This window comes from Hemiscyllium ocellatum, chromosome 6 (genome assembly GCF_020745735.1).
Source record: "Hemiscyllium ocellatum isolate sHemOce1 chromosome 6, sHemOce1.pat.X.cur, whole genome shotgun sequence".
Classification (NCBI taxonomy): Eukaryota; Metazoa; Chordata; class Chondrichthyes; order Orectolobiformes; family Hemiscylliidae; genus Hemiscyllium; species Hemiscyllium ocellatum.
Genome location: NC_083406.1, coordinates 57,171,970 through 57,197,147, shown reverse-complemented (window position 1 = coordinate 57,197,147; position 25,178 = coordinate 57,171,970). Strand labels below are relative to the sequence as shown.

The 25,178-nt window shown below is 39.3% G+C and overlaps 1 protein-coding gene across 1 annotated transcript in view; it reads left to right on the top strand.

Moving 5' to 3' along the window:
* Nucleotides 1-25,178, top strand: part of naalad2 (N-acetylated alpha-linked acidic dipeptidase 2) — a 144,898-nt gene that overhangs the window by 26,598 nt on the left and 93,122 nt on the right. The window contains exons 4-7 of the mRNA XM_060825962.1: nucleotides 6,999-7,100; nucleotides 18,899-19,024; nucleotides 20,316-20,502; nucleotides 23,947-24,034. Coding sequence (XP_060681945.1) covers nucleotides 6,999-7,100; nucleotides 18,899-19,024; nucleotides 20,316-20,502; nucleotides 23,947-24,034 — 503 coding nt within the window. The remainder of the gene's footprint in view (nucleotides 1-6,998; nucleotides 7,101-18,898; nucleotides 19,025-20,315; nucleotides 20,503-23,946; nucleotides 24,035-25,178) is intronic.

Genomic DNA, 25,178 nt, shown 5'->3' with positions numbered 1-25,178 from the left:
TTTTTTCCTTGCCATTAATATTACTCCCTTAATTTGTTCCTTTCTTCTGATCTGTTACAACCCCCTCCATGTTAATTGCATGTGTTTCAAACAGTATTTCAAAGATTTTTACTTTTGAGGTCCTCCTTTCAATATCAAGCTTAATTTCTGATTTTTTTTCAGCAGGGCCTACTCTCTGTTCCAACCTTTGTCATTATTCCTGATGAAGGGCTTTTGCCCGAAACGTCGATTTCACTGCTCGTTGGATGCTGCCTGAACTGCTGTGCTCTTCCAGCACCACTGATCCAGATTCATTCTATCATGACAGCTCGAGTCATCCATCCAATTTTCAGATTCCCCTCCAGCTGCTGTGAGGCATCCATTATCTTGGTAGCAGGTTGACGACAACCCTTCAGGACTCTTGGCTTCACTGCAGAAAAAGTTAATTATCCCATATTATAGAGGCCCTATTTGTAACCATATTGTATTAACCTCCTGATCCTCATCCTTCTGAGTCACAATCTTATCTTGGTCTGGTGACTGTCCTCCCTGCAGTCTATCTCTTTGCTCACATGAATATAGTGTACATTGATTCTGACTAATAGGTGTCTCTAGGACTTCATTCTCAATCTTTCCTAATTCCCTGGTACCAAGCTCCCAATCAATCAAACCCTCCTTTTCTTGAGAACAGGACAATATTGGAGTATGTCTGTCTGTCTGTATTCTGGACAAACCATCCTGAAATCGTTCCTTCCCTTGTCAGCATCTTTCCAACTCTCACTCCAGCATAATACACGATGAGACTTGGGAACAGAAGTCTTTGTGGGCGGCACGGTGGCACAGTGGTTAGCACTGCTGCCTCATAGCGCCAGAGATCTGGGTTCAATTCCTGCCTCAGGCAACTGACTGTGTGGAGTTTGCACGTTCTCCCCGTGTCTGCGTGGGTTTCCTCCGGGTGCTCCGGTTTCCTCCCACAGTCCAAAGATGTGCAGGTCGGGTGAATTGGCCATGCTAAATTGCCCGTAGTGTTAGGTCAGGGGTATATGTAGGGGTATGGGTGGGTTGCGCTTCGGCGGGTCGGTGTGGACTTGTTGGGCCAAAGGGCCTGTTTCCACACTGTAAGTAGTAGTCTAATTTGGCTCATCAATTCTGCCCTGCCATTCAATTAGATTATAATTGATTTGAAAACCCTCAATTCTGTGTTCCTGTCATTTTTAATAACTCTTCATTCCCTTACTGATTTAAAAAATCTGTCTATCTGTGTCTTGAATACTCTTAATGAACCAGCCTCAACAGCTCTCTGCAATAAAGAATTGCACGTATTCACTATCCTTAAAGAGAAGAAATGTCTCCTTAACTCTGTCATAAATATACATCCCTTTATTCTGACGCTATATATGGTCTTAAGACTCCTTCACAAACAGAAACAGTCTCTTAACCTTGTCAAGCCTTCTGAGAAACTAGCTGAACTCCCCCAAGTCCCTCCTCCCTACCTTTTATCTTAGCCTGCTTGGCATACTCTCCTCATTCCTGAAGAAGGGCTCATGCCCGAAACGTCGAGTCTCCTGCTGTTTGAAATAAAAAGCAACAGCCCTCTTCTGAAAAACTAGTTTGTTTCAATAAAATTGTATCTCCTCTTCTAAACTCCAATAAGGACAGTCCCAACCTACTCCTCCTTTCCTTGTAAGAAAATCCCTCCATACCCAGGATCACCCAAAACCTTCTCTGGACCTTTTTCAATGTCAGTATAACTTTCTTTAGATAAGGGGCCCAAAATTGTTCACATTATTCCAGCTATAGTGCTTCTCTATTTTTATACTTCATTCCACTTGATCTACATTCCATTTGCCTTCCCTGTTACCTTCTGAGCATGTATGCTCACTTGTTGGATTTCATGCACAAGGACCCCCAAATCGCTTTGTGTTGCAACTTTATTTTCCTGGTAAAGTTCATACACTCACATTTTCCCGCATTATATTCCATCTGCCAAGATTTTACCCACTCATGTAACCTGTCTACGTCACTCTATAAACTATGTTCACCACAGTGACACTTTCTTTAAATGTTTAATGAAACTCTTACTGTCTGTCTTAATATCATGTGCTAAAATTGTATGGGGATCCATTCCAGGTAACTGATCATACACTGAAATCTGGAATCTCTAAACCCAGGTTTGCAACCCGTCTGGCAGGTCTGAACCTATCTGCTGTCCATCCGTTTAATGGTCTTCATGCCTTGGCACTAGGCTCTGGACTTTCAATGCCTCTCTTAGGCCTTCCTTGATTTGAATGTATCCCTTGACTCTTTCCGTAACACTCTGATGGGTCTTCTTATAACCATCATTATAAATGGTAACATTCTCTAAAATATGTTTTCAGTTATGTTAAGCAGACTGAATTAACTCCTGTTGATGCCTGTTTGAGTCCGGCAACCACCAGCTGTTGTCTGAATCCAGCAGTTGCCAGGTGCAGCAGCTGGTGTGTGCAGAGAGGAGAACAGTCAATTCTTATAACTTCACAAGTTCCTTTATTAATGTATTAAACCATGCAAGTTATGTCTTATATGTTCTCTTACAAACTAGAGCTTATATATTTTCCCACAAACTGAATTAAAAACCTATTTATATGTCTACTCGAGTCCCTGACATATCCTGAACAGTCTCAGAACACAAAAGGTAATACCCAATCTGGATCACTATTTTAGTGCTGCTAAGGAGGACTGATGTTGACCACATGCTGCTCTTTCTCTCTCCACATCCCTGACGCAGGGTCTGATTTGCGAGGGTTGGTCTCTGGAGTTATTGCTGCCTGTAAGCCTCAAGGATCATCTTTTAACCTCTTGCCTTATCTTTCTCAAGTTGTGGTGCCTTTTTCCTGTTGGCTGAGGCATATCTGCATAACTTATTGGCTCCAGACCAAGGAGCTAGTTAGTATTACCTCATTGCCTCTTGTCCAAATAAGGCTTCTGTACTCACCTTACTCACTTTTTCCAAGGAATATGGTTGATACCAAGCAGGACCTGGACTCCAATCATTCTCAGTTCACAAGCTGTTTTTCCCTGTGTGTCGGGAGATATTTTTTATACTGAGGCCTAGTATAAATCCCAGCGATTAGTACCTCTGTGTCTCTGCAGCCTCCTGGCTAACATTTCATTTTCAAAAGCATATCTCCAACTTGTCCCCAGCTCTCTCTCTGGCCTTCCTTGATTTGGTTATACCCCTGACTCTTTCCATATCACTGTGATTAGTCTTCTAATAACCATCATTATAAATGGTAAGATACTCGAAAATATGTTTTCAGCCATATTAAGCAGACTAAAGTAACTCTACTCCTAAATATATGAAAGTTTCTCTACCATAAAATCATAACACTTACACACCCAAATAAAACATTTCAAAAAGTGAGGCATTTTCTGTCTTAAGGAAAACAGACTGATAGAATAAATGTTATAAATCCAGAAAAGATATTGTAACTAACACTGTTCATGATATTGAAAGTAATTTCATAATGACCATGTGATTATAATGTTTTGTAAAGAAAGCCACTTTATTTTGACATTCATAATCAATTGGGTATTCATAATGTTACAAAATGGCACCAAGATATCACACGAATATCCTTTTGAATTTCAACTGGTAGTGGACTAGACTACTTATCTCCGGCAGGAATAACAAGATGCTTTTTGAAATAGAATGAATATTTCCAAAGGTACCCCAAAACCCCTTGGGATCGTCAAAGCTCATGACAACCTAACATTTGGAACCATCAGTGCTAAGAGCTGTGGCAGCCAGAAGTAAATTACCTTGACGAAAAGTCTAAAGGACAGGGTCTCTGCCTCAGACCCGGCATCACAGCATTAATATGGAAGATTGGTTCATCAGTTTTTGGTTAGCACCAATGTTAAGTTTTAGGTCATCCTGTAAACAACCATGTTGAGAAAAAAATAGAGGGTGGCACCTTTAAGTGGTGCCTTTATTTAAGAAAGATCCTAAGGAAAAACTAGGGAACTATGGTCTAGTGAGCCGGATATCTGTGGTGGGTAAATTGTTGGAGGAAATCCTAAGATACAGGACATAAATGTATTTTGAAAGGTGAGAACTGATTAGGAATTGACAACATGGCTTTGAGCATGGGAAGTTGTGTCTTACTAATTTTATTGAGTTTTTTTAAAAGTCAACCACGAAGATTGATGAAGGTAGACTGGTGGATATTGTCTATATGGACTTCAGCAAGGTATTTGACAAGGTTCTGCCTGGTAGTCTGGTTAGTAAGGTTAGATCACATGGAATCCAGGAAGGGTTAGCCATTTGGACACAAAATTGGAACGAATGTGAGGGAGACAGAGGGTGGTGGTGGAGGTTTGCTTTTTGGACTGCAGGCCTGTGACCAGCAGTGTGGACATAACAAATAATACAAGATATAAATCAGTGAGTGAAAGAGAAATAGATTATTTTTATTTTGCAATGAGCTGCTGTGATCTAGACCAGAGCCATTCTTTTTTAAATGAAAAAATTCCTTTTGAGATTTTCTTGAGGGTTGCTTGTTGGTTTGCCAAGGCTACTTTCTCATTCTTTTTAGCTTATTTGCTAGGCACTGCAGTCATGCAGTAACAGTGCCTCTAAATTTGTGTTGACTTAAAGAATATTTGCATTCAGAAGCAGAAATAGAATAATTCATCAGCATCCTCAATAGGTAATAGGTTTGCATTAAATTTTAAGTCAAAATGCATAGGCATTTTTCAAAATAACTGACAAATAATTCTACGCAAACAACCATCACTCTTCCATACATTAGTGTGTTCAGAGCTAATCCATTTTTATCACACATGCACAAAGCTGCAACACATTGACTTAGCAGTTACAACCCTGTTTACTACATCTGATTTCAATCTCAAAGTTAAAATTGAAGTGTGTTCATTATAATAGGAGCCACTGCATTTTTTCCAAGTATAGTAGCTTAATAATAAATACACCTTAATATACACATTCCCCATTCATTTGAAAGGAATTCATTACCTCAGTTACTTCCGTCCCAGTTAGCTGAACATTCCTTTGTGGAAACGTTTGAAACTGCTATCACTTTTTTGCAGTTTCAATCTCGCTGTCCCCTTGTAATCTCCCTCTTTCCTAACAGTTCTCTTGTAGACTCATTCTCCTGGTTTTGCCTAGCAGATACTCCAATCTATACTTGACCGACAGAACTCCTGGATGTGGCAAAAGACCTTTGTGGCCTCAGCACAAGGCCATTGAAGCAAAGATCCATCTTACGCCCTGCCAGCCTCCGCTGCAGGCAGCAATAATTATCTCCCTCTCATCCTCAAGCTCTCGATCAATTCTCAACTGGCAGACAATCTACTGACAACTCCCTTGGGAGGCACGGTGGCACAGTGGTTAGCACTGTGGCCTCACAGCGCCTGAGACCCGGGTTCAATTCCCGACTCAGGCGACTGACTGTGTGGAGTTTGCAAGTTCTCCCCGTGTCTGCGTGGGTTTCCTCCGGGTGCTCCGGTTTCCTCCCACAGTCCAAAGATGTGCGGGTCAGGTGAATTGGCCGTGCTAAATTGCCTGTAGTGTTAGGCAAGGGGTAAATGTAGGGGTATGGGTGGGTTGCGCTTCGGCGGGTCGGTGTGGACTTGTTGGGCCGAAGGGCCTGTTTCCACACTGTAAGTAATCTAATCTAATCTAATCCCTTACTGCCAGCATTTGCTTCAATGTGGAGCCTGTCTGCAGCAAGCATGGAACCAGCCTGTAATTGGAGGAGCAGTTGATCACCATTTTCTTCCATTCTTGTGGGAGCAAGTTTTCTGTGGTTGCTGTCCCCCATGAGTGCAATCTCCTGGATATTCTGTGGACTTTTGTCCATGTATGTTGAACCTTGGTCTGGAAAACGCTATCTGAAAGAATGTTGAAATAGCTAATATCAGGCATCATCATGATTCAGTAGTTAGCACTGCTGCCTTACAATGTCTTAGACATGGCTCGATTCCAGCCTTATCTGTATGAAGTTTGCACGTTCTCCCTATGTCTGCGTGGATTTCCTCTGGGTGCTCCAATTTCCTCCAACAGTTCAAAGATGTGCAGGTTGGATGGCCAAGGTAAATGTGGGATTTTGGTAGGGTTGGGAGCTAGGTCTGAATGGGATGCTCTTTAGAGAGTCAGTTTGGATTCAACGGGCTGAATTGCCTGTTTCTGCACTGTAGGGATTCTATGCTAATGATCAATTCCAAAATATCACATAAGTCAGCCTTAAAATAAATACTTTATTATTTGTAACTTCAACTAAAGTTATTTACTCTCCAAAACCTATAGTATTTTGACTCTACAGTATACACAGACTTTAAAAAATGATATCCCTGCCCAGATGTCAGCCTGTTTGGTGGGGAGCACTCAGTAAGAGGCTGCATCCATAGATAAGGCACTTTTAGCTGTTAATGCTGAGTGAGGAAGCCTGATCTCCAACTTCAACAAATCATGATTTGAAACCTTTAGATTTCAGAGGTGGGGGAGTAAGTAGCTTAGTAGCCTGTGGGAAAGCACTTCTTATCCTCATCTCTGTGTATTGCAGGAAGGTACTCGCCTCACTCCAAAACTTGCTTTGCCTCCTTTGATTTTCGTAGTTTAACAAAACCTGTAAACTCTGGGCTTCAATCTGCAAGGAATTTAAAATAATGCTGCAACCTCCTTTTACCACATTTAAGTGAGTAGCCCATCCTGCTGGGAGCAGGTTGGCTGCCTATACTATGTCCTGCTGTATTCAATCTAGATATTGATGGTGGAAGTAGGTTGAAGTCAGACTTGAGATGTTATCATATTTAGAATCTCCACCTCGTGCAATTTGGAGGTTTTTTTAAACCATTACACAAGACTTAAGTTGCTTTAGCTGTGAGATAGGCAGGAGTCAGATAAAAAAACTGAAAAGATGTAACAAAACCACAATTTTAATTTTGTAAAATATCAAAGTAACAGAAGCTCTCTAATAATTAAATACACAAAATTAACAAAATGTTTACTTTACCTTCAGATCTTCAATACATCTTTCTTTGAACCGCTACCTCCTGGTTATGAAAATGTAGAAGACCATATCACGCCCTTTAATGCCTATTCGCCAGCTGGCATACCAATGGTAAGTTCATCTCTGTGTGGAAGTTCTAGGAAAAGAATTCATTTGCATTGCACCACGTCCAGCTACGATATGTAATACCGCTGAAAAATGCTGTCATGAACTGCTCCCAGAAAAATTGCAATAAGTCTTATGTGAATGAATCTCTTCTCCTGTATCTAATGAGTTAAGCATTGCTCAGTTTGCAAATCTTATGAACATTCCATAATTCCATCGCTAGTATACTTTCCAAAGATTTGCCACTTGACTCAACCAGAATTATGTTTCAGAAACAAATTGTTTCCTCATCCCTCAAATGTAAAGATGTCATAGCTGATTGAATATAGTGAGAATCCCCTGGGGAAAAATATTTGAAATTTAGTTTAATGAGTCAATTTCTCATACTTAAAATTGAAGCAAGTCTAATATTGCATGCATGTTTTTTAAAATGTTATTGGGCCTTTCAACCTAAAATAAATAAGCCAACACCAAAGTTGCTTCAAATTTACAGCTGAATTGAATTGAAATAGCTTTATTGTCACGTGTACTCAAATGATTACAGTGAAAAGTTTATAAGTTGCTGCTTACAGCGCCATCTTAGGTACAAAGGTTCAATCCTTAGTTACAGAGTAGAGAAATGAAGAAAAAGGTTACATTACAGCTATACATAGTATAACCATAGGCCAGAAAAAGTAACAAACCAAGTTAAAAAGATGGACATCACAGTGTCTCTCCAAAGGCATTCTGCAGTAGACCATTGCAGGGGGCTTCTGTCATGTAGAAGGATAATGGAATTGGATACATAGGAAAAACACCATCTGCAAGTTACATGCGATCCTCACAGGAAATACATCACCATTCTGACACAGTCATTGAGTCAAACTCTAGAACTCCCTTCTTTACAATATTGTAGATACATCTACACCGTTTAAGCTAATTACTACTCTCGAGAGCCATTAGAACTGAGCAATAAATGCCAGCTTTACTAGTGATATTAACATCTTAAAAATGAATAAATTTAAAAAACAAGATTTAGGTGCTGTGTTGATTTGCTTCCAACATTGTTACCTTCAAACCTATATCACATGATATTGAATTTTGATGCTAATATCTCTGAAAGCTGTTAGTTGTGTCCAGCCTGTCTTCAGTACTGTCTTTCATCAAGGAAAGTAGTCAGTTTTGTGTCAGGCGGTGGAGTAGTTGGCTCAGGTCAAGGGAGGTGTTTTCACCTTAGGGATGTTGGAGATAGTCAGATCAGAGGATAGGTGAGTCATACTGGAGAGGCTGGACAATCTGGTTATATCAGGGGCAGCTGTTTGGTTGGTTGGGGTGCTCTTGACTAGGGTCAGAAAATAAATGGTTTGGTTCACGTTAAGGATGAAGACAGCTTTAGTCAGGGACTAGTCAGGATAGTTTGGGATATAGTGAATTGTGACATACGAGTGATGAGGGAGTTCTTGTTGAATCAAGGGGTTATTAGAATTAATTTGATAGTGCGGCTGAGATCTTTGAGGCTATGTGTGGAATGTAGTGAGTTGATTTCTGAAGTTACACCGATGATTAAACTGTATTGTATTTTTATGGTAATATATACTATGGTTATCCATTTCTGGATATGCAGCATGCATCTAGCTCAAATTTCCAGCTCCGAAATCAGGGTAAAACATTCGTGTAGTGTTTGGAACAGGAAACATCAGCCCATCAGAGTTTTAAACTTCCCAGGTAATTATGGTACATGCCTGTGTGTCAGGGGTTCTGCAGGATCCTGACACAACTCATTTGCTTCAGTTCACATTCACCATTCTGAATCACAGAGGACCCAGGCCATAATTTTGGTCAGTGATCAACCTCAGCTGCAACTTATGGCTCTGAGGACCTGAAATTAATTTGAAAAATCTCTGTCAAATGGACTTTGAAAAATGCTGTGGTAAGGTGCATCACAATTTCTAAACAGCATAAGCCATTTTCCATGTGAAAGACTATTGGTTAAGGTCAAAATGATAGGAATGAAAAATGAGCATATCCTGGGAATAAAAAAGAAATTTAGTTTAAGTTTTTAATTAAATTGGTATGAGGAGCTGAATATTATTTAAATGGAGAAAGACTTCAGAAAACTATAGAATAGAAGGGTCTCGTGCATATTTCATAAAAATTAGCATGCATATTTTTCTTTTGTTCATTCATGGAATGTGGGCATTGCGTTTATTGCCCAGAAGGCAGTTAAGAGTCAACCAAGTTGCTGTGTCCGGAGTCCCATATAGGCCAGACCAGATAAGGATGGCAGATTTCCTTCCATAAAGGACTTGAGTGAACTATGAGTTTTCTGACAATTATCAGTGGTTTCATGGTCATCACTAGACTCTTAATTCCAGTTGTTTGAAAAGATTGAATTCAAATGCCATCATCTGCCATAGTAGAATTTGAATCTGGGTCCTCAAGGCATTACCTGAGTCTTTGGATTAATGCACCAATGATAATATTCCTAGGTCACTGACTCTCCTTCAGCAGGTAATACTGAAGGCAAAGTGAGTATTAACGTTTATTTCAAAGGGAATGGTGTATAAAAATTAGAATGTTTTGCTACAGCTATTCAATACACTAGTCAGATTGTAGCTGAAATGTCTTACTTGTGAGTGAATTAATGTGTCTCAGTTTGGGATTCTAAAGGGATATAGCTTATGTTTCACAGTAGTCTTGAGAAATCCATTTTTGTTTGCCAATTGTTAAAGAATATGCTTGTTTACAATAAGTAGAGCTGTTTTCTTGATTACCAACACGAGAGAGTCTTCTCCTGCCTGCAACAATTTTCCAAGTACCAGTGACCTGGAAAATTTCATCCTTGCCTAGCTGTGGAGTGTCACAGTGAAGTGCACAGCAGATTGTGGTCCCACATTTCCTAAGCCTAAAGTTGCAACTGAGGTGTTGGTGTCTAAGCTATTGCTTAGACAATTCTCCCTCTGAGACCTTGGTACACCCAGCTTCAGAAGTTGAGGAGGTTGCTTCTGCTTCTTAGAACAGTTCTAAGGAAGGGTCACTGAACCCGAAACGTTAACTTTATTTCTCTTCACATTTACTGCAACTTCTGTTTTTGTTTCTGATTTACAGCAGTTTGTTCAGTTTTTATTTTGCTTCTGTGAGAGCCTGCTGTTTCACTGTGATAATGGTGAGCAGGTATGGTGACACCTGCAAGACAAAAGTGAGAGAAGGCTTCATAGCCCATAGTTAGAAGTGGTACATGAAGAATGATACTGTCACAAAGCAAGTCCCTTGTTTTTTTCTAAAAGCTATTCCTTGGTTCAAGGAGACTCTGGCCTTGATTTTTTTCAGTGGGACAATAAACAAGGACAGGCTCTGATCCGTATGGTTTGGTACAGAGATGAAAAGGGTTTTGAGAGGCCTTTTGTTCATATGTAAACAGATGAAACTTCAGGCCAAAGTGGTCATGTTTTAGAAGTGACCTGTATAATGAATGGGGAGTGGTCAGCTCTTTAGCTGGGCTGAGCAGTTTTAGTTCGGTCTTGAATTGGGAAGTTCAACAAGGAGCTGTGTGAAAACTCCCTCTTTTCTGCCCTTCAACTTCAACCTGTAAGCATGTATTCCATTTAGAGTGGCTTTTAAAGGGAGGCTGCTTATTGGGACTGTCGCGTATATTCGGAACAGCATAATTAAGTCTAGTTGGATAGGCTGAGTTCTCTAGAGGTTTTTTATTTTGTTCTTTGTGTTTCATTGTGTAAATTTGTGAATCAGATTTTGTCTGTTTTAAAATTTAGTAGTCAGCCTAGCTAACTTATTCCGGATAATTTTCAATGTACACTTGCCGAAACAAATTGCAAAGTTATTGTCTGAGGCTGCCTGCTTAAGAAAGTTTTGAGTGGTCTGGCCTAGTCCATAACAACACCGACAGCAGGATTATTATGAAAAGCAAAGTGGATACAGAATAAAAACTACTGATTTGCCAGGGCATGGATCCTTTGGCATCTCTGCAGGAATAGTCCTGGTCTTCTTCCGTAAGGGCCAGAATTTTCTTTTAATGGAAGTGATGAGTGTAATATCAGGCTATTCTCTCCCTAGTTATACTTTTGTCCTTAATATATTTGTAAAAACCCTTTGGATTCTCCTTAATTCTATTTACCAAAGCTATCTCATGTTCCCTTTTTGCCGTCCTGATTACCCTCTCCTTTATACTCTTCTCAGGATTCACTCATTCTATCCTGTCTCTACCTTACATATGCTTCCTTCTTTTTCTGAACCAAACCCTCAATTTCTTTAGTCATTCAGCATTCCCTATACCTACCAGCCTTTCCTTTCACCCTGACAGGAATATACTTTCTCTGGATTCTTGTTATCTCCTTTCTGAAGGCTTCCCATTTTCCAGCCGCCCCTTTACCTGCAAACGTCTACCCCCAATCAGCTTTCGAAAGTTCTTGCCTAACACTGTCAAAATTGGCCTTTCTCCAGTTTAGAACTTTAACTTTTAGATCCGGTCTATTCTTTTCCATCATTATTTTAAATATAATAGAATTATGGTCGCTGGCCCCAAAATGCCCCCCCACTGACACCTCAGTCACCTGCTCTGCCTTACTTCCCAAGAGGAGGTCAAGTTTTGCACCTTCTCTCATAGGTACATCCACATACTGAATCAGAAAATTTTCTCGTACACATATAACAAATTCCTCTCCATCTAAACCCTTATCACCATGGCAGTCCCAGCTTTTGTTTGGAAAGTTAAAATCCCCTACCATAACCACCCTATTATTCTTACAGATAGCTGAGATCTCCTTACAAGTTTGTTTCTGAATTTCCCCCTGACTATTAGGAGGTCTGTAATACAATCTCAAGAAGATGATCATCCCTTTCTTATTTCTCAGTTCCACCCAAATAACTTCCCTGTATGTATTTCCAGGAATGTCCTCCCTCATCACAGCTGCAATGTTATCCCTTGTCAAAAACACCACTCCCCTCCTCTCTTGCCTCCCTTTCTATCCTTCCTGTAGCATTTGTATCCTGGAACATTAATCTGCCAGTCTTGCCCATTCCTGAGCCACGTTTCTGTAATTGCTATGATATCCCAGTCCCATGTTCCTAACCATGCCCTGAGTTCATCTGCCTTTCCTGTTTGGCCCCTTGCAAATCTCCCTGCCAGTATATTAGTCCCCTTCCAATTTAGATGCAATTCGTCCTTCCTGTACACGTCACTTCTACCCCAAAAGAGATTCCAATGATCCAAAAATATGCATCCTTCTCCCATACACGGGCTCCTCAGCCATGCATTCATCTGCACTATCCTCCTATTCCTCCCCTCACTAGCTCATAGCACCGGGAGTATCCAGATATTACTACTCTCGAGGACCTCCTTTTTAAATTCCTGCCAACTCTCTGTAATCTCCTTTCAGAATCTCAACCTCTTCCCTTTCTATGTCGTTGGTTCCGATATGGACAATGGGCTCTTGCTGGCCCCTCCCCCCTGTGAGAACATTCTCACCCTCTCTGAGACCTCCTTGATCTAGGCATCAGGGAAGCAACACACCATTCTGACTTTTCGCTGCTGGCCACAGAAACATCTGTCTGTACCTCAGACTAGAGAATCCCCTAACACAATTGATCTTTTGGAACCTGACGTACCCCTCGTTGCATTAGAGCCAGTCTCAATACCAGAAACTTGCCTGTTTGTGCAATGTTCCCCTGAGAATCCATCACCCCTTACATTTTCCAAAACAGCAGACCTGTTTGAAATGGGAATAGCCACAAAGACTCCTGCACTAGCTATGTTGGCTTGGGAGCCACAGTGAATTTTTGTGTCTCTTAGATGGTACACACTGCTGTTATTGTGTGCCACTGGTGGATGGAATGAATGTTTTGTAGGTGTGGTGCCAAACAAGCAGGCCGCTTTGTCCTGGGTGGTAGCAAACTTCTTGAGTGTTGTTAGAGCTGCACCTATGCAGAAAAATGAGGAATGTGCTTTGTAAATAGTGAACAGTCTTTGGGGAGTCAAAGTCAGTTTCTCGCTATAGTACTGCTATCCTCTGACTTGCTCTTGTGTGTCTATATGTCTAGTCTACTTCAGTTTCTGGTAAGTTGTAACATCCAGGAGGCTGGTGGTATTGAAAGTGAAGACAGATTTATCTGGAAATCTTCCCTCTCTGTTCCAATGCATTTCCCTATAGCCAGAAGCAGCCAAAGAAGTAGAAATAAAAATATGAATGGATGCATGCAAAAGAAAATCACTTGACCTTTATTAACCCTGAGACAAAGTGACATACTTTCATTCCTTCTTCAGGTTAAGTATGTCTTTTCATTTGTAAATGCACTTTGGATTAGAATGTATCGTGAACGAATTATGCAGACCCTTCTAGTTCTGATTGTTTCAGAAAATAGGAGAGTTCATGGTCTAATGATTATTACAATGATGGTCACAAACAACAAAGAATTAATTGTGCTGTGCATATTTAGAGAGGCTTCCTGAAAAATATATTTCTAGGTATTGACAGTTAAATGTTACCAGTTCCAATAGGAAACAATTTCTGACATGCCATATATTATTCAATGTTTAAAACATGTAAATATTTTCAAGAACTTTGGGAAAGTATTAATACTGTCTTTATATTATATGAATGTTTGAGACAATTTAATTTTCCATTACAAGAGCACCAATTTAAAGATGTGCAAGTTAGGTGAATTGGCCATGCTAAGTTGTCCATAGTGATCAGGAATGTGTAGGTTACGTGCCTTAGTCAGAGGTAAATGTAGAATAATAAGGTAGGAGAATGGGTCTGGGTGGGTTACTCTTCAAAGTGTTGGTGTGGACTTGTTGGCATAATGGCCTGTTTCCACACTGTAGGGATTCCGTGATTCTATGAATTCCAAAGAAACAAAACTCTGTATGTGTATTGTTAGATATTTCTTACTGGTAGCTGAAACATCTGTGGACAATAATAAAACATTTGCTCTGCACAGGTCAGCTGAAAAGTTAACCCATCCCAGGTAGTTTATGTTGTCCCATGGCATTATTTTACATCAATGCCAGTACGCTGTTACAGTGGAAAATGGGGATCAAGATTATTTTTGGGTGGATCAAATGCCTTTGATACTGCCACTGGGAATGAAGGAAACAATTCAGACAAAGGGTTTTGGCCTGAAACATTGACTTTTCCTGCTCCTTGGCTGCTGTCTGGCCTGCTGTGCACTTCCAGCTTCACATCTATTGACCACAGTGCTTCATTTATTGTCCAGCACCTCATTAGATGTTTGTCCTTTGAGACTACCTAAAGCTATCAATTGGTCACTGTATTTGTAGACTCATGATACATGATCTGCCCATGCCACGACGTAGAGATGGACCTTACTCATCTGAACATCAGGTAGGGTTGTGCTACCAGCTGCTGGCTATTCCTGAGATTATAAAGCTACTCAGCAGTAGCTACAAAATCACACAATGCAGCCAGTTTTGTGTTCTTAAAGACTTTGTTGCTTTTTAAGGAAGCTGCAATTGATTACAAAAGGCTACCATAATGGAATACAGGAGGCTGCTGAATATTTAGCTGCAGTTGTAAACAAGGAATTTGAGGAGGTTCCATGTGTGATGATGCCACTCCTTTAGCAAGGTTATGTTGCCCTTTTTTGTTTCAGGAGGTCTTAAAAGTATAGGTTCCGAAAAGTCCAGGCTTGCATGGGCTTTGGGACTAGTTTGATTATAGCTAACAGATGCTACCTCAGGTAAAAGGCTTTTAGGTTTAAAAAAAATCTCTTGTACAATGCAAAGGGAGTTGCCAGTTCTTTCAGCTCAGCTTTTGTCAGATTTTTTTTTTAGCAGCCCGACTATTCATTGAAAGCAGTCAGGCAGTTTCAAAGCTGTTGGACCCAAAGAAGCAAGTCCATGCTCAACTTCCTCTCTCTCTCTCTCTCTCTCTCTCTGGCACCTCCACTGTAAGACCCCATGTTTGATTTTATCTTTTGTGCCAAGGATGTTTATGGGGATTGTTGCAAGTATTGGGAACAGCATCATTTAAGTTGGCATGATCTGTTGGGTTTTTGGATAGGTTAAGTAATTCAGTATTCTGTTCTTGTTTGTGTTTCATTTGGCAATCTTGGAAATAAATTCTGGTTTGTTTGAAACTAAGTGGTTTGGCCATCTTTCCTGGAATATCCACTTTACATCTGATTAAAAAAGCTATCAAATTTAGGGCCCGGGCTACTTCCTTGAAATATTTTGAGGGGGTCTAGCCTGGTCGTTAAGATTTTGCACTGAAAATCTTAGTGATGGAGATGACAAGAGGAGAGATGTCACTGATCCATATGTCAAAGAGGTCCTGAAAGGGACTACTTCAATAGGGAAAGTAGACCACCATCTCCTTCAGGATTATCTGCAGCTGCTCAGTGACATCCTTGACCTGGCATGAGGAAGGCAAAGCAGCATCTTGAAGTCACATTCTTGAACCTGCATCCCCTCTGAATCTCCTGCTCCTTACCTTAAATAAATGTCCTGAATCATTGATCCCTATACCAATAGAAACATTTATTCCTGTTTACCCTGTCTTTGCTCCTTATAATTTTATACATCTCCATCATGTTCCCTGACAGTCTCCTCTAGCTCCAAGGACACAGCACCGATATGCCCAATCTCGACGATACTTTTGATTTGATTTTATTGTACCTAGATACAGTGAAAGTTTTATTTTGCATGCAGTACAGGCAGATTATATGATACAAAGCGCATTGGGATCATAGAACAGAGAAAAGAATATAATATTATGGTTACAGAGAGTTTAAAATTTGAGAGATCCGTGATTTGGGTCTGACATTCTGCCGGGCACTTAGAGTAAGTGCAAGTAAGAAACTTCCTATGTTACTGGGCTGGAAATGTGTTGAAGGTGAAGGGGTGGAGTGGAAGAATACATGACCATGTGTTATGACATGGAGATGAACACTTCTGTTAATTAAACCGAACACCCAGAAAAGCTCAGCTCACCTCGCCTCATAATCTGTGACAGAGAACTCCCAAATTTTTCTATTTAAAGAAAATAATATCAATTTATTCTTTAACTTTAACCCCTTCCCCGGCGACTTTTTTTGGAGAAAACGTTTTATTTTCAGACAAATTTTTAAATTGTTTTTTATCATATTTTTAATACTGATTATGGAAATAAATTTTGTTTTTATCTATTTCCAATATTTTACTTGAAATTTTATTTGAAGATACCATTTTTGGCAAAAAAAAATTGGTCTTTCAAGTAGTTCATCTTTCGACCACTTCGTTTCTTGATCTGGCATTTTCACAATATCCCCAAGCATTTTCAAGGCGAAAAACACACAAATTTCTGCTTTTGTTACAGGGTGCCACATACAATCTCTTTCTCCAGTTTGTTCAGCAAAGCGATTAGTTTTGTCCACAACTCGATTAATAATTCTGTTGTCACATAAAAGACTAAAAAAATCTAAAGGAGTCATATCAGCTGTGTCTTGATCAATTGATATTCCAGGAATTCCAGTGAATGGGAAGCGTGGAGGTGGAGGAAGCACGCATTCTTCCGACACCACATGTCGACAACAAATTCATCCATCCTCCTCCTCTTCGTCCTCACTTGAGAGAGAATAGCCATTATCAGATGAGCTTGCACTCTCATCTGATGTATCCAAGCTTCTAATAGATGGTTCATGCTCATTGTCATCTTCTGAGCTCGACATCTGGGCATAATTTGTGAAAAAAAACAGAAAAAATCAAATGACAGTGTGTGCCCAAAAGCGGTGCGTTGAAGCTTCTTGCAATGCCTGAGGTGGAAGAGACACAGCTACCAGATATATGAGTCACTAAGTATACTCCTTTCTAGCTGAGAAGGGCTCAGAAATGCTGAGAATTGACATATAAACTCGTCTGTGGCTGTTTTTGAAATTATATGTTTTGGATGAGTTTACTCGTCGCACTCTGAAAAAGACAAATTGGGTGAAGACAAATTAACTCATCTTTGCCGGGTAAGGGGTTAAAAGTGAACATTAAACAACAACTATTCACAATTCTAAGCCCCCCTTTCTCTTAATGGCTTATTACCTGCCTCAAACTCAATAACAATAAATAGTTTCAATAAAATTACTTATTAAAATGACATCAACTTCATTTCAAAACCATGTAGTGTTGTCACTTTGTGTGTCTGTCGTCTTCTAACTGAAGATCTCCCTGGGTCACCTTCTTTCTTTTTACTGTGAACATATTTCATATGAAAAGATACCTTTGATAGTGTTTCCCGATTTCTTGGATCTGTTTGATGGCAGTTGCTCTGTCTGATTTTCAAAATGACTGCCTTTTTTATATCCCCAACATCGGATTGTCTCATTGGTTTGACATTGGCAAAGCAATAAATTCAAACTCAATTGGAATTTAGTATCTTGGGACATAATATAAACTGGTTAAATTTGAATTCTTGTCAAAACAGCAACCAACACAGGTGACTATTTCACAGCAAAATGTTACATATTTTCAATTTTGTTGTACACTCTGAGACTGCTATCTAGTTATATGACTGTACAGAATAGCACTCACTCTGTTTTAAAGATATAGTGCCTTCAACTGCGTAACATACGTTAAACTTCAAGGTATCAATTGAAAAGAGAAGGATTACTACTAGCCACACTTAGAAGCCATTTTGGAGGAAATTTGTTTCTGGAATTGCCTTTGCAGAACACCAATCTTCATACCGCAGCCTCCAATAAAGGTACATTTGTAGGCCAACCTGAATTTGAGCTGTCGACTCTCCTGCCCCTCCATTGCTGCCTGACTGGCTATGCTTTTCCAGCACTGCACTTTTTGATTCTGCTCTCCAGCATCTGCAGTTCTCACTTTCTCCTCTGAAAGTCACAACAGGCAGATTTTTTGTTCAAAGTCAATTTCACGTTCTACCAACTGCCACAACAGGATTCAAACAGAGGTTTCAATGGAGCTAGATCTCTGGATTAATAGTCTAGTGATAATAGCACTTTCCTGCAACATCAGACCGTTCTAGGACACCTAATATTTGACAGTCATTTGTTTTACAAACTAAAAATGCAGATAACAGTTGAAAATGAACCCAGTGTCTCTAGATCAATGGCACTTTAGGAAATAAACTGTTCTTGCTGGGGACAAACCTGACCATAATATACTTTGGCTTTAATGAAAATTTTTCACTGTCAAAATGTAATGTGTCAAAAAATATATATATTTCAGAGTTTGGCAGGTATTTGTTCAATTTGTTTTTAGCAGTTACAGATCCACCTATTGCCGTGAAGTGTGTACAAATGTGACATGCACGGATGTGACATGCACCTTCTGCAAGGATTCTTTTTGAAACCCTTATTGTACAATTCTTTGTCCATCTCTAGGTGGAAATTGGTCTTATTTTAATAACATATTCCTTGCTATGGCAGTGTGAAAATTTCCTTCACCTGATTTTCTTTTCCTTGTAGCTGTCTATGTTAATGAGCATGATATGTTGTTAGTTACAATGTCCTGCTTTCTTAACTTCAAAAAGCAGAACATCTTTGGTCTCCAGTTCTCATGAAGGTGGCTGTAGTTGCCACAAACTAGGATGAATATAAAGTTAGTGATAAACTTTGAGTAAACAGCATCTCTAATTCAATTTGTTGCTATTCTTCATTTAATGCATTGTAATGTATTGCTGTTGTTTTTGGTTATTTTAAATTTAGTTCATTACTTGTCATTTTCAAATTTAGAAACTACTTCAAATTCAAAGCCAAATTCAAATTTAATTCTTCATTATGTTATCTGTGAATACCTGTTATTAAAAGAAGTATTTGCATGATTCATTTGGATGTACCATCACATTTCTGTGCAGGGTGATTTAGTTTACGTTAACTACGCTCGAACCGAGGACTTCTTTCAGTTGGAAAGAGAATTGGGTATCAACTGCACTGGAAAAATTGTGATTGCTAGATATGGGAAAGTCTTCCGAGGAAACAAGGTACAAATATGTTGTTTATGTTGACTTGAAATATTCTGTATCTGCAGCAATACTATGATCAGCAAATAAAGATTTTTTTTTGCTTTGGGAGAGAAAAGCTGCCTTAATCAAATTTTCCAGTTTCAAATATAAACTTTAATGGTTATAGAGCACCTTCAGAGAGCTTTGTGTAACATATGGAGGAAGTATGTTAAGTGTTGAATGTAAACTGTCTACAGTTTTAATTATGGTTCACAACTATTTCAGAAAAGGACTAATAATATACATATTCTGAAGAGCTTTCAAAGAAAGAGTCTTTTATAAGTCTCCACTCCAGATTTTATCAGCAATCCTAGTACTTTACAAAACCCGCACAATAATGGAATACAACAGATAAAAGCAAAAACTGTGGATACTTGGAAATCTGGAATAAAAAAAACAGAAATGCTATAGAGACTCAATAGGTCCGGCAGTATCTGTGGAAAGAGAAACATCAGCTATAAATCAAAGTGTGAAAAGGAAAATGGGTCATCTCTGCTGAGAATTAAGGCAACCAGACACCAGGAAGATTAGGTCATGAACTGCAGATGTGTAACTCAATATTTAGTCCTAGAGTCTGTAAGGTTTTCTCTGTCATGACTGTCCAAAGCCCCAAACATACTTTTTTCAATCTAGTATACTATATTCAATGTTAACAATGCAGTCTCCTTTGCAGTGGTGAGGCCAAATGCAGACTGAGTAATTGCTTTGCAGAACACCTCTGCTTTGCTCGTAGGAATGACCCAAACCTTCCAGTCGCTGACCATTTCAATAAATCGCCTTGGTCCCTATACCAGTATTTTTATCCTGGGCCTATCTACAGTGTTCTAACGAAGCTCAACACAAGCTGGAGGAATAACGTCTCATTTCTTTCTTCTAAGGCACTCTACAGTCTCTTGGAAGAAGAGTTGGAAGATGGCTTATATTGGAGCCAAAATGTTAACTTTGTTTCTCCCTCTAAAGGTGCTCCTAGAACTGCTGAGTTTCTCAAGCACTTCGCTTCCACTTTATATTTTGAGCCAAGCTTTTCTAGTAAACCTACAACACTGGCATCTAGCAAACAATATTGAAAATTACCTAGGGGTGTTCTGATCACAAAAAGCAAGAGAACTCCAACATGACCAACTACCAGAGACACATACAACACTTTCTTTTAGATTAATTCCTTGTTTTTATTTAACTGTTGTGAACTGTGATTGAACAAATAAACCAAAGTTTTTTTTAAGCATAACTTGGATTTTCAACTTTATATATCATTCTTCCTATTCACTAGGTTAAGAATGCAATGAAAGCAGGTGCTAAAGGAGTCATCTTTTTCTCAGACCCTGCTGATTACTGTGCACCAGGGGTGAAACCTTATCCAGATGGCTGGAATCTTCCTGGAAGTGGTGTCCAGCGTGGAAATGTATTAAACCTGAATGGAGCTGGAGATCCTCTTACCCCAGGCTTTCCAGCTAATGGTATGTTCTAGAGCAAGCAACTGTATTCTTGAGTAAGACAAAATGAACTGCTACATGTAATTATTTTAAGCAGTGTAATTTGCTTGATGTCTGGAGGAATGACTTGAACAAATGAAAAGTTAATTATATATAGTGCAAGACGAAAATATGGGCACAGTCATAGTGTAATTATTGCCAGTATTTTTATGGAAGAATTTAAACAAACTACTTTTATCAAATAGCAACAGAATATGAGAGAACTTCATAGTTTCCTGTAACACTGTCCAATCAACATGTAAATTAATTTTACCTTGGAAATAGGGCAACAATTTTCCATGCCGTTTCTTGATGCTTTCATAACTAAGTTTCACAGTAGCCCACTAATTCATTTTGCCAATATCCCTCCACTGTCCAGTTTCCAAAATCCTTATTCAAGAACTTCACTCTCACAAAGACAAACAACATTTAAAACAAGAACTTCACCACATTAAGTCAACATTTCAATTCAATTAATTGTTTCAGATAATTTATGCCTGTTTACATTGAGGAAGATAGAAGAAATCTTCCAGAATTGGAGATCCAAGTGACTGGAAAGAATTGAAATGAAGGAAATTTGTATTAGTAGGAAGGTTGCACTGGAGAAATTAAAAGACTGAAAGTTGGTCGGGGTCCCTGGGACCCAACAGTGTGAAGGAACTGTTTACTGAAGTAGTCAATGCATTGATGATCATCTTTCAAAATTGTATTGATTCTGAAATGATTTCTTCAGATTGGTTCCAGTTGAATCATGCTAAGATCAGAGTCATAGACTCCCACAGCATAGAGACAAGCCCTTTGGCCAAAACTGGTCCATGCTGACCAAAATCCATGCTAACACCATTTCCTTGCACTTGGCCCATATCTTTGCACTTGGGCCATGTCCTTCTAAATCTTTGCTATCCATATATTTGTCCAAATACCTTTTAAAGGTCGTTAATGTACCCGCCTCAGCCACTTCTGCTGGCGGTTCATTCCATAAGCATAAAAGGGTTGTGTAAAAGGGTTGCCCCTCAGATTTCCTTTCATTCTTTCACTGCTAACCTTAAACTGATGCCCTCTCCTCCTCAATTCCCCAACCCTGAGAAAAAGACAGAGTGCATTCATCCTATCCCTCCCTCTCATGATCTTACACACTAGTATAAGATTCCCCTTTCAGTCTCCTACGCTCTAAAGAAAAAAGTCCTAGCTTGTCCAACCTCTCCCTATAACTCAGACCTTTGACTTGTGGCAACATTCTTGTAAATTTCTTCTGCATTGTTTCCAATTTAATGATATTCTTTTCATAGCAAGATGACCAAAACTGAACACAGTACTCCAAGTGCGGCCCCTCCAATGTCCTGTACAACTGAAACAGAACTTCCCAACTTCTATAGTCTTGGTACCCACTACATACCTAGAGCTGTAAACTGAATGTGGGAGTGGGGATTGGTGGGGGTTCGGGAGTGGGTTTGTGGTTGTTCAGTTGCATGGAAAATTATAGAAAAGGTTATAGAGAGAGAGAGAGAGGGTTAGGCAGAGGTTACTAAAGTTTCCATGACAAGCAATAAGACAGAGAAGATAGAAACAGCCAAGAATCTAACTTCAGGCACAAACAGATAAAGGGACAACTATCACAAAGGGTGATAGTCAGTGCAGGACAGTGTGATGCACTATATGACAGAAGGTAAACAAGTTTGCAGTGCCGATTGAAAATAGCAGGTACGATGTTGTTGGTATCACAGAGACGTGGATGGAAAGGGATCAGTGCTGAGAGCACAATATACAAGGATAGATATCCCACTGAAAGGACAGGCAGATTGGGTGAGGGAATGGAGCTGTCTTAATAAGGAATGAAATCAAATATAGCAGTAACCAGGATGTGAGGAAGAAAATAAATCAGGAGTTAGAAAAGGCATGTAAGAAAGACATTATTACAATAATCATGGGGGACTTTAATATGCAGGTTGGTAGCAAATCACATGAAAAGAAATGGCTCTTTGGAACAGTTTGTGGTAGAGCTTTGTAGGGAACAGACGATTCTGATTTGGTGATAAGTATTGAGGCAGACTTGATCAGTGAGCTTAAGGTGAAAGAAACCCTAAGGGGCCGTGACCGTAATATGATAGAATTCATTCTGCAGTTTGAGAGGGAGAAACTGGAATCAGATGGAAAGGTATTACAAACCATTAAAGGGAATTACAAAGACATGACAGGAGGGGCTGGCCAGAGTTCCTTTGAAGGGACGCCTAGCAGGGAAAACAGTAGAGTAGCAATGCAGATGTATCTGGAGATAATTTAGAAAGCACAGCAGAAATTCATCTCCAAGAAGCTCTGATCTCCATCATCTGCAGACCTCACTTTCTCCTTAAATCTAGGGTTGTACATATACAGCTCTTTGAAAGGGCATGCCAACTTGATTTAAAGAAAGGTCCAAACAAAAATGTTCCACAGCTTTATAAATAGAGGCATGGAGTGCAAAAGCAAATCCTTGTGTAAATTACTTGACAGCCCTTGGTTTGAATACTTGTTCAATTTGAGGTTTCATGTTTTTGGAAGGCGGTCAAAGTCTTTGAGAGATTGGAGAGAAGATGTGGTTGAATGTTAACAGGGATAAGGGGTTTACAGTTAATTGATTAGATTTGAGAAACTAGAGATGCTGCCTTTGCACCAATGAAAATTAAGGTGAGATTTAATAAAGATGTTCAAAATCAAGTTGTTTTTGTCATAGTTAGAAAGAAATTGTTTGGGAACCAGAGTACACTGGTGTAACTTGTCAAGATGTCTGAAGAGTGTTTTTTTATTGTGGCATTCTGTAACAGTTGAAATGCTTTGCCTGAAAAGGTGGTGGAGTTGGATTGAATAGTAACTTTCAAAGGAAATAGGGATATGTATGATATACATGGTGGTAAATCTAGTTATTGTATGGAAACATTGAATTTGTGTTGCAAATAATACATAGCAAAATAGTGCAAAGATTATTCTGAATATGCTAATGAACATTGGTAAAACTTTTCTTAATCATTTTATTGGCTCATTCTGAAGTATAACCTCAGACAAAAAAAAGATGATGATGAAAATCTGTGGTTTTAGATTAAGATACATCCAGACAAAGCATTTTAAAAAAAAGTCTCCCTTGAAAATTTTCAACAGCCTTGCATTCTTGTAGATGACTATTCAGCATGGTAATTGTATGATCATTAAGAAGATTTTTAACTTAATAATATGTAGGTAATGAAGTGTCTTGATCAGCATTAGACGATCCAGTCCAATAACAGAGTACAACATTAACATTATTCACACTGGTTATATTATTTCACATGAATACTTCATACCAGTTCCTAAGAATATTTACTGCATACAACTTACTCAAAATTAGCATGGTATTGACCAGATTTTACCAGAGAAAATGTTTTTGTCATATACCTCATTGTCCATTCTTGTTTTCAGAATATGCATTTAGATTGGATGAAGGTATTGGCCTTCCAAAAATTCCAGTTCATCCAATCGGCTATAACGATGCAGAGGCAATACTACGGTAAGTTGTCTGTAAATGCATAGGAATTTGGTTTAAACCAAGTTCAATTTCATTTCAACTCATGGTCTTTGTATTATTATGCTGTCCTGCTCAACACTAGCTCCATAAGGTAATCATGGCACCACCACCACATGTATGCCATTTGAAACTTGCCTGCACCTTCCTCTGAAACTTAAGATACAAATATGCAAGTATCTTCTTCACAGATACTGTCAAATTCACTCAATTTTTGATTTTTGTTTTGGATCTCTTGCAATTGTAGTTCTTTATTTTAAATTTATAAATGTGTTTATCTCCAGAAAAAAAAACACTTGCACAGTTTCTTTGTATTGTACTTCACTATTTCCCATAAACTTGTGAAGCTGTTGATCAGATACTGTATCAAAATCCATGGATTCAACAGGATTGCCAACTTGAGGAATACTTTAAAGACATAAAAATACTCGTTTGTTCTGTAGCTTTTCTTAACTTGCTATATTCAATATTAAAAATTCGTAAGACTTTGGTTCTGTAGTTGCAAAGATATATTGAAAATTGCAAAAGTCTGTCACTCAGCCAAAACAGTGGACAATCCACAGTTATTAGCAGCAGAACGCATGGCTGCATTTTGCCCATTATAGCTAATCTGTTTTGTTGACATTAAATTAAAGATGGTGGTTAACACCCTCCTCATTGCCCAGCCAGATGCTGCCAGACCACTTGGAGTTAATAGCAAAACAGTGGTATTGGTAGTGGTAGCCAATGCCCAGCGGTTGGGGAGGGGTTATGGGTTTCTTAGGGCAGGTGGTGTTGATGTTGCATTGTCATCTGGTGGTGGTGGGGGTGTGCTTACATAAGCTAAAGACTGCCTGTTCAGGACTTGCACCTGATGGAGCCTACTGGAAAGCAGCCTCCTTGTACGAGATTGTCAATTGATCTCGAGTGGAAGGGTCATCTGCCACCTTTCCTGGCCACTAGCATAATGGGATAGTGACAAGAAGGTGTCCATCACCTATACCCCTCCTTTCCACAGGGGGATGGGGTTTGAAAGCTTGCCATTTTGAATAAACCTGTTGAACTACAACCTAGTGTGTGATTTTTAATTTTGTCCTTCAGCCCAACACAGACACCTCCACATCATATATATGACAGAGAGGGTTTCCAA